The following is a 10411-nucleotide window of genomic DNA, read 5'->3' on the forward strand; positions in this document are numbered from 1 at the left end:
TATGATTTACTGCAGGGCTGCTGTGTTAGACACCCAAGAGTGTAGAGTGTATAGGTGTGTGTGTAAAGATATGGACATGTGATCTGATCCAGTGTGCTTCAAAACGTGTAGCCGAGTATTTTTCAAGGTGACTTTGTCTTTTACTCATTTTATTTTATTTTTTAGTTATTCTAAATAATAAAGCTGATAATATATCTTTGTTATTGTCAAAAAATCCCAGAAAGACCAAAACTGACAATGTGTTTCATTGTTTCTCACTCCTTTGTTGTTGTTGTTTTTTAATTATTTACCCTGTCTATAGATCTTATAAGCTCATTTGTGGTCACAAATATATAATTTCATTTAAAAAAAGGTTAAATTATTATCTAAAACAGTTGCACGCTGTAGTTTTTAACACATTACTCAAACAGGAGTAAATGGTGCATTTGTGGGGGGACTTTCAGCTGCAGAGAAATGTGCATTTGCTTCTTTAAAGAGAATTTAAGAGCAGCAGGACTTGAAATAACCTTCAGCGTCCATTTTCATCACAATAAAAATGTCATCCAGTGAAACAATGTTGGCACCCTCTATGGCACAGATGAATAAGCTGTATCAGGCTTTGACTAGATATACAAGGAGTCATGCATTGATGGTTGTGGTCTCTTTAACGTTGTTACAGGAGGGGAAAAAAAAGATGCTTTCAAAATGATTTTATGCACACTGTATTAACAGAATATTATCTCTCTCCATCCTGTTCTCTCTCAGTACAAACAAGTGGAGCAGTATATGTCCTTCCACAAGCTGCCTGCCGACTTCCGACAGAAAATCCATGACTATTATGAGCACAGATACCAGGGCAAGATGTTTGATGAGGAGAGCATTTTGGGAGAACTCAGCGAGCCTCTCAGAGAGGTAAGACATAAAAACACAATGACACAGAATATGGACATCAACTTGTAAATTATTTATACTACCATACATTCAAGTTTCAGGTTTTAGCCTTTAGTTTAGCAGTTCATGTATGCAGAGGGAGACATTTGACTGCAGTGGAGTAGCTCAGTTGCACACAGTTAACAGATATTTTGCTGTCCTTGAACTCACCAAACAATGTGTCTTCTCTCAGGAAATTGTAAACTTCAACTGTCGCAAGCTGGTGGCGTCCATGCCGCTGTTTGCCAACGCGGAGCCAAACTTTGTCACAGCCATGTTGACCAAGCTGCGCTTTGAGGTATTCCAGCCGCATGATTATATTATAAGAGAGGGCACCATCGGGAAGAAAATGTACTTCATTCAGCACGGAGTCTGCAGCGTCATCACTAAGGGCACTCTGGCAATGAAACTTTCTGATGGCTCTTATTTTGGAGGTAAGATACAGGCTTCAACTTACAAATGTTTATTTTTCTTTTAGCTTCTTTTTTTTAGGCTGTTTCACTTTCTCCTTCTTCGTTTCAGAGATCTGCTTATTGACGAGGGGTCGGCGGACAGCCAGCGTGCGAGCAGAGACTTACTGTCGACTCTACTCTCTGTCTGTTGACCACTTCAATGAGGTGCTGGAAGAATATCCCATGATGAGACGAGCCTTCGAGACCGTCGCCATTGACCGTCTGGACCGCATAGGTAAAAGACATACTTAAAACTGGAGCCTGTGTCATATTTTCTATGTGGCATGAAACTTTATAGCATCATTGTAAGTGACTATAAAAGGGTTCTGCATGCAGCTCTTTTCAAAATAAAAAAGTAAACAAAGCACTCTAAAAGGAACCCTTTGTACAGAAAATGAAATAATATTGTGCTTAGTGGATGTTTCCAGAAAATTAATGTTGAAATAGGCAGTAAAACGAGCTGTGCTGTTCCCTCAGAATGACACAGGACACTGAAACAGTAGATGAGAGTACAGGGTGACACATCCATTTTCCTCAGGGCTTGTTCTGCTAGAGGATGTACCTGGTGTGAAGGACATCACATACTATATCTAACTAATATTGTTCTTCCTTTTCATATCCGCTGGTTTCCATAAATTTCTGCTTGGTTCTGCTTTTTGTCCTGTCTTTCCTGCCGTTTCTCGTTTCTGTTTCTAGCTGTTTAATAATCAATCAATTTCTTTCTTTCTGCAGGAAAAAAGAACTCCATCCTGATGCACAAGGTTCAGCACGATCTCAACTCTGGTGTCTTCAACAACCAGGAGAATGAGATGATCCAGGAGATTGTCAAGTACGACCGTGAAATGGTGAAGCTGGTGGACCTCCAGCGGCCGCGGGCCATGTCTATGACCCCGTCCATCGGCGGTATCTTTGCTCCTCCTGGCCAGCCACAGTCGGGCTCTGCTATCGCCACTCTCCAGCAGGCTGTGGCTATGAGCTTTTGTCCTCAAATGGCGAGTCCCCTGGTGGGACCAGGGACTCTGCAGTCTCCTCGTATGGTGCGACGGTTCCAGGTGATGCAGAACCTGTCCAGCCCAGTCTCCATGTCTCCTCTCCAGTCTCAACCCCCTCAGGCGTTCGGAGGAGCATTTGGATCTGCAATCTCTAGCCCGCCTGTGCAAAGCCCACTCGCAGCTTCAGGGCGGACTTTCCAGTACTTGGCGAGTGCAGGACCCTCTGGTTCCCAGTTGTCCCTAGTACAGCATCATGCACCCAGCCCCACACAGACCCAGCAGAGGCCTGCCTCACACAAGAGCACCCACTCCCTTCATACAGGTAGCTTGAGCCAGGATACCCGGGCCCTGTCTGCCTCCCAGCCTTCACTCCCCCAGGAGGGAACACCACAAGCTGCCTCTGCAGCCCCCAGCCCTCCACCATCAACCCGCACCTCCAACAACTCCATCGGTCCCCCTCAGCCCTCTCACCCCAGCCTGCCAGGGCCGTCGGGTGTAGGGAGATCAACGGGAGCTCAACAGAGGGTGGCCTTTGCCTCCACACCTCCTCCCGGTGGACCTGCTGGAATGGGGGCAGTAGCAGCAGCAGCAGCTGCTGGATCAGGACCTCCAGACTCTGGAGTTCCCAAGAAAGATTCAATTGTCAGCCTTCCAGAGCTAGACTCTGCCAGATCCCGGCTGTCTTCCAACTTGTGACCCTGGTAGAGTTCAGGAAAGAGGCCTTTTTTGTAGGAGAAATGTTTGTTTTAGGTCAGTCCAGCTGATCTGTCAGCCTGCTAAATGACCAATCAGCTTCCGCCTGCGCCAACAGTCATTCGACCTGGATGCACTGTGTGCTGGTGTCAGCAGAAGGAAAAGAGCAACTCAAAGTCTTGAGACACTTGGCTAGGAGGAATCTATACAATTAAACTAGTATAACTTAAGGTTGAACTGGTCTAGTCTACTGTGCCAGCACCTTTAGTCTTAGTATCACCCCTTACACTCTGCTTCCAAACACCTACTGTATATCGCTGTCTTTACTGTAAAGATATGAAGAAAAGTATGATTAATGTAACTATTGCATACTGTGTAGAATCCATGCAATGCAATCTAGCAGGAGCTGGACTTAAAAATGAAAATCAGGGACTTGAGGTCAAATGACAATGACATTTTAAGCGTTCAAAAAGTGTTTTGAGTGTAATTTTTCCGTATAAGCTGTCGTAGCAAAAGAACACATTGCTCTTCATATTGTTTAAAATAGTAGTGAAAATAGTGTTTTAGACCGCTGGTCGATCTTACATCGATGTGTAAATAGTTGATGAAAAAAGTACGGAGGGATATTATATTCATTGTATCTACCCAAACCAAAGTTGAGCTTGAACACAAAGTCTGGTTGTGTCTGTATCAACTAAAAAAGAAACATAGAAGAAAATGCCATTTATTTAACTGCCTTGATTCAACGTTAGAAGCCATATATTTGGTTTGTGTGTATGTATATATGTGGGTGTAAGTTTGTGTGCGTGAGTTTGTTGGTACGTTTTGATTCTATTTTCAGAGAATGGACTCACATTCTGTACACTGCTTTGTCAAGCGTGATTGGTTTGACATGCTGACGGTGGCGCTGACCCGTTTCCATGAAACATCTGGGAGGCGGTCAGCTGTTTGGTCAGCGTACTGATTGTAACCCTGAAGGCAAAGGTGGTTAAATAATCTGAGCTTTATCAAAAGGAAACATTTGTGAACAACCCATACTGTATACTTGCTTGTTTTTGTCTAGGTTTATTGATTAACACATGCAATATAATTCTGCAATACTCTACCCCGCCTATATATAAATATATATGAATATAAATATCTATACATATGCTGTACAGGAAGTGAACTTTTTCCTTTTTGTTTTATTTTTTAATGTGAAATCTTAAAGAATCCAGCAGCTATTGTGGCTTCACTTGAGGTATTGTAATCCAGTGACCATGTTGTTACCTTAACCAAAAATGTTTGAGGGAATGAGAGGATGTGCAGTGTCATTTTTTTTTTCTCGTAAAAACAGACAAGACAAACTGCTTCGGAATGGTTTAGAGTCACAGGAGGATTCCACGCTTTGAGTTCAGCAAGTCAGATAAAAAAAACAACAACGTCACTTTAAAGCCCATTTGAAGATATTAAATTGTAAGATGAATGGGGGCGTTTGGGGTTGGGCAACATGGGGCATGAACACCTCACACACAAAAACTCTTTGCTCCATATCAAAGTCTCTACGTGCCCCCACATCACCCAAAACTCCCATGAATGTCTCGACGTTTAGACCCTACAATAACAATCCTATTGTTCAAATTTTGGGATGAGGCTTTGGTTACATTTGTTCTAAATATTCTGATCCTGCTGAACCTAAAAGCCTTCTCTTGCTGAATGTATGCCATACGAGAAGGAAGACAGCTAATCAGATATAAACTGCCATGTAAATAAAGGGACAGAGATTTAAAGAGGCTTTTATGATGCAAGGGGGTTTTGGGCATTGCTGTATGTGTCTGTACGATCTTTTTAAGTTTGTTGATGCTTCTCTGGGTAGAACGTTGCTGTATTTAACCTGTAATGCTACACCTCCCCACCCCAACCCCCACTTACACCCTACCCCCAGATCTAACATGAGAGGATACATTTTTTCAAGTTTATTTACTGAAGAGGGCGTGAACAAGAGAGCAAGTCATAACCACTTTGAACTCCTCGGTCCAAAGCGAGCACTGAGGACATTCAGTTAAGCACCTTCTGTTGCACTTCGACCTTGTAATTTAAAATAAAAAATCGATGCTCTATTCTCTTAAAACGGTTGCAGTACTTCTCCTGGACCCATTATCTGGTTAAACTGTAAGGACGAAAAAGTGAATCCAATTGGGATTGAAAATAGGCAGCTGATTCACTGTGTTAAACAAACATGGCGTCCAACTTTTTCAGCTCTGAGCATCGATCCAGAGCCAAACTGTAAAATCAATGCGATGGACATTTCACTCAGGTTTGCTACCTTTCCAGAGAGATGTATTGATTGCCACAGCGTGGCTTTCCATTGATTTATGTTGACTTGTCTATCCTCCCACAATCAACTTGTTGATTTAACCATGCTGAAAGATTCCCCTTGAATTTTGATTGGCTGCGGAAAACAAGGAGGATCTAATAGAGTTATAACCCTTAGATTGTTATCCGCATAACTCGCTTCCGTTTTGTTCTGATCACTTTTTTTCTGAGAGCTGTTTTAAATCTTCAAACAAGGTGTAGGTGATTATTTTTTTATCCAAGGGCTTCATCATATGGCTTGTAAACCCTGGCTCATTGTTTCTGTTCGATCCGTAACATGCACTAAACCTTGTTCTTTGTCATACCCGGGTCACAGTGCTGCAATCCGTTTCATCAGCAACACGGGAACTTTGTATTACTTTTTTCCTATGGGAAAGGTACATGCCAAAATGCCAATGTGATTGTGAATGAACCGAGTCCATTTGAGTCAATAGTTGTTGTGTGCTTCGATACTGTTCCAGCGTAATCAATTGGTCCTCTTCCCCATTCCTTTGTGCTAATACCAGAGTTTGCCCTATTAAGCTGCTATCAGGACTGTGCTGATATTATATGAATGAGTCCACAGTCAGTGAGAGCAAGATGGAAGGAGAGTTAAAGAGCTAATGTTTCAGGCAATATCAGGCACCATCTCTATTTCATTGCATCCATCCAGTAAGACACTGTAGTGTGTAATTCACTCCCACTCAAAGGATGGCATCCCGGACATTTTGATCAGTACCACTCTGTTTCAACCCTCAGCCATGAGGCTGATACAGCCCTGGCAAAGCACATACTTCTGTCAGTTATCTGTTTTGTGTCTGTGTCACAAGTGCGTTCAGTCAGTTGGCTTCCAGCCACTGTCGGCATGTGTGTGTGATATAGCGCTGTATTTGCCTGATGACGGGGGGTTCAAAGTGCGATTGTTTAATGGTTCTTCTTCTGGACCTTGCTGTGAAGTGGGATTGAAATCCCTCATACATGTTTGACACTGACTGACAATTATTGAGAGTATCTAAGTTTCAAACCTCTCATTGTTGCTGTACCAGATATTAAGGGTACTGAATGCCTTGGTGTTGATATGTTAGCAAATCAGGGTATTATTTTTGTTTGTAAAAGTGTCTTTGATTTATTGGTATATTTTGTTTGGTTATTGTTTTTGCAATGTGCCCCATGCACATGGACTGTATATACCTTGTGCCTAGTATATCTAGTTTCCACATAGTCTATTTTTGTGGTATGTATGTGCCTGTAAAAATGCAGATATGTGTTTTTATTTTCAACTTGCAATATATGTATAAAAAAAAGAAAAAAAACATTAGATGAAGACTAGTATTGCTGAATTAAAATGACAATGTCAGTATATATAATTTTCCCTGATTTGGGAAACACAAAATTGCACATTTCTGTTGGTTCGAGCCTTCCAACACCATGCGCGCTGTACTCTGTACTTTCATGTTCTGTACATATGGTATACACAGAGATGTGGGGCACATTGTTGTGTTTTACCACAACTTGCTGTACAAGAAACATTTTCTACAGTGAGAGGGTGAGCTCTGACAGGCTTCTGGTGGATATCGGCAGTCTAGACGTTAGCTTAGATGACCTGCTTGCTGCACAGAGCCGAAAATTTGAACAAAGAAAATGCTAAATAATAAATAAAAAAAAAAGGTAGAGATGCCCGCACAATATCAAAGTAGAAACAAAATTAGGCTGTGCACATGCTGGAGAATCTTCCTCAAACCATACTGTGGCACAGATCTTTAAACTCCGATGTTGATTGCACACTTATCATTAAAAAAATAAAAGAAGGAAAAAGATCTCTCCAAGGCTGAATTTGGCTTTCGAGCCTCAGCAGTCACAAGCTTGACTCCTGATTGAGTTATCTTGACAGCTAATAGCAGAGTGCATGCTTGTATTTTTCTTATGTAAGCAGAGTTCTGTGTGTGATTCTTAGTGGGACCTTCAAATCTAGACACTGTTGTGTACCAACTACTGTACAATGATTTTATTTAGTCTAACAGTTAAACCTTTGTGTCGTAGCTACTGTAGCCTGCTTAGCTTACCTAAGCCTTCTCTCTGCTTCAGGACTCTGTGTATTGTGTGCTTGAGTTTGTGTGTGCGTGTGTGTGTTCCTGTGCCTTTCCTTCTATAATGTTGGTCCCACTTGAGAATATGATGCCATTTAGGGGGTTTGAAACCCATGTAAAGCTGAGAGAGATGCCAGCACAAGCTGGAAAGATGTTACACCGTCACTTGTTCTTGAAAAAGAAAAAAAGAAAAAACAACAACACTGTAATGCTCTTAGAAATGACTCTAGCACATCCCTAGACTTAGTAGCATTCCACAGCATGCACGAGCAGCTCGGTGTGGGCATCTAGACACACTTTACCAGCACCATGTAGACAACAGCACAGATATCTGACACAGCATGTGTCCCCTCTCTCTCTCTTTCTCTCTGGAGGCCAATCTGCAACCATCTCAGGCTGTGCTCGGCTTCTGCTCCTAACAAAAAGGTTCAAGTATTTCAGAATGCCAGTTCTGTCTAAGTTGATGTCTACAATCCAGGGACAAATCAGCTCCCAGCCCGAGCCACAGCACTTCCAAATCGATCTCAAAGGATCGGGGGGGATACTTGGGATGCTGGTGATATTTGTCGCCGTCCAGTCCTTTCAGACTGAGATGCACAGCTGGCGGCGAGGGCGCGGGGCTGATTTGAACCTGCGTCTAAAAGGCTGTCTTGTCCACCACCTCTGCTGGCCGAGAACACAGAGCCACACCCTGGTCTCTCTCAATAAGCTGGTCTGTCAGTCAGTGGCAATGTCGTTTAAGCGTTCGTAAAAAGACGATACATTGTTGTGCAATAAAAAGATGAGCGCATTGGCATACTAAAACCTCTGTGTGTGGACTTTTATTCACTGCTGTGTCTTTGTTGGTTGTTGGCGCTGTGTGTGTGAACATTTAACAATTTAACATACCTCCTGGAGTTACATTGGTGGCTGCAAACTTGCGCACAGACACACACCTCAACCTTGTAAAGCAGCCAGCAACCCCTCCACCCTTGTTCTACCCCACATTAGATGAGATCTCTCTCTCTCTCTCTCTCTCTCTGCAGACAGGGGCTCTGCTGCATCCCTGATGAGATGTCTGAGCTCAGTCTAAGAGCTTTCCACTATGCGTGTGTGTGTGTGTGTGTGTGAACGCACATAGCACAGCAGCAAGTGTATTTATTCCTGTACCTAGGAGCGTGTGCATGCACATGCAAGCCCTAGTTTTGTATTTGTCTGATACAGAGAGAGAGAGAGTAAATGAACCAGTGGCAAGAGTGTATGTGTGTGTGTGAAAGGGTGGGTGGGTGTGTGCGTCAGAGAGGAGGGCAGTCCAAGGACACACTCCTCTGGCAGCCTGGGAGCAGCACCCACCCGTTCCCTCTCCGTCTATTTCCTTTCCTTTCCCTTCACACACACACACACACACACACACACACACACACACTGTCTGGATCCTCAGTGATTATGCATGGCACACTGAGATATAGAGATTAAAATTACATGCAAGGTGAGGTTTTGACACAGAGCGTTACACTATTCATGTTGCCTCCTCGCATCTTACATGAGGCTGGTACAAATGTGGGTGAGGCCATCCGCAGTGCGTGTACGTAGCTTTACCTTGACGTGACATAATGTCCTCTCTCTCTTCAGCTCTATTGACTCTCTCTCTCTCTCTCTCTCTCTGTCTCCCCCTTTCTTTCTCTCTATCCATTTCATTGTAATTCAATGAGGAAGCAATGTACTGATAGTGGCTGCAGGCAGATACTACACCAAGTTGTGAAGCTATATGTAGTCTGAGTATATAGTTTCAACCTGTATATGGCCGAGGATTGTCCTCTACCTCATTTCCTCTGCAGTGCTGGTCCTCTACTGTGTCCCTGGCTGTCCTACTTCAATTAATCATATCAGCATCTCCTGCACTACCCCCCTAGCTGTTTACCTCCAGAGGGCAATTTGCTTATTTAGCTCCTTACTGGTATCCTCGTCCCTTCCCATTTATCTCCATCCAGTTTCCTGCTCCATGACTGATCTTCAGTATTTCCCATTTTGTCCGTTCTTAGAAGGCAAAACATTTGTGTCCCCCAGGCTCTTCCCGGCAAAATCTGCATTATCAGCTGCCCACGACTCACAAGCACAGGTGTAGTTTGTTATTGTTGTAACATTTGCAGGTGTTATTGTGAATGTGCACAGAAAACTGTGTGTGTGAAAGTATTAGAAGACACACACACACCAATGCTCACCCTTCTGCCCTCACATTTCCTCTGTGCTGAAGGCGCTTCAGCCGTGTCTCTCTTCACTGGGGAGCATCTAGAGAACACAGCTCAAATCTGAATGCCAGGATTAGCATTTGGTCCGAGCTCTGAGTCCATGAATGAGTCAGTGAGCAAGACACACAGTGAGAGAGAGAGATACAGTAAATCATCTTACAGCCGCAGGCAGCCTCAGTAACATCACAGTTGCTGGACAGTGGGCTGGAGAGGAAGTGAGAAGTGCGTCAAGCTGAAATGATCAAGAGGAAAACACACAGTAAGAGACAGCAGAGAAGGGTCACATGGTCTTCTACAAGCTACATCTTATTAACCAAAAATAATTGAATTTGTTAGTCCTTTTATCTAAGGGTTTGTTTTACTTTGCTTTATTCCTCAGAGAGACAAAAAGAGAGATTTCTCTCTGACTGATCAGTGCAATCTTCATCCAAGGACACATAGCCTATAAATCACGTGACCTTAACCAAAGTGTAATTCAGTCAGCCATTCAATGGCACACTTACTGCACGCATATATCAAAAGACAGGAAATGGTAAAGATGTTTTCCCCCTCCAGATATCCACTAATACAAGAATTTATGATTAGCATGCATGATTACATACAACCTTAGCTATAATTTATGGATAAAAAACAAAACAAAACATTTTTCACACTCTATCCAACTATATTATAATTGGTTTGTATAGCGAATATGACTATTTTTAAATATTGTAGCA

At 42.9% G+C, this 10411-nt stretch overlaps 1 protein-coding gene across 1 annotated transcript in view; it reads left to right on the forward strand.

Annotated features, from left to right (window-relative positions):
* The window catches only part of LOC104929674 (potassium/sodium hyperpolarization-activated cyclic nucleotide-gated channel 2), a 31718-nt gene extending 23461 nt beyond the window's left edge, over positions 1 to 8257 (forward strand). The window contains exons 5-8 of the mRNA XM_019262304.2: positions 745 to 891; positions 1103 to 1343; positions 1432 to 1596; positions 2094 to 8257. Of these exons, the coding sequence (XP_019117849.1) occupies positions 745 to 891; positions 1103 to 1343; positions 1432 to 1596; positions 2094 to 3049 (1509 nt within the window). The 3' untranslated portion in view covers positions 3050 to 8257. The remainder of the gene's footprint in view (positions 1 to 744; positions 892 to 1102; positions 1344 to 1431; positions 1597 to 2093) is intronic.
* The last annotated feature ends 2154 nt before the right edge of the window (positions 8258 to 10411 follow it).

This window comes from Larimichthys crocea, chromosome XII, assembly GCF_000972845.2.
Source record: "Larimichthys crocea isolate SSNF chromosome XII, L_crocea_2.0, whole genome shotgun sequence".
In the NCBI taxonomy this organism is placed as follows: Eukaryota; Metazoa; Chordata; class Actinopteri; family Sciaenidae; genus Larimichthys; species Larimichthys crocea.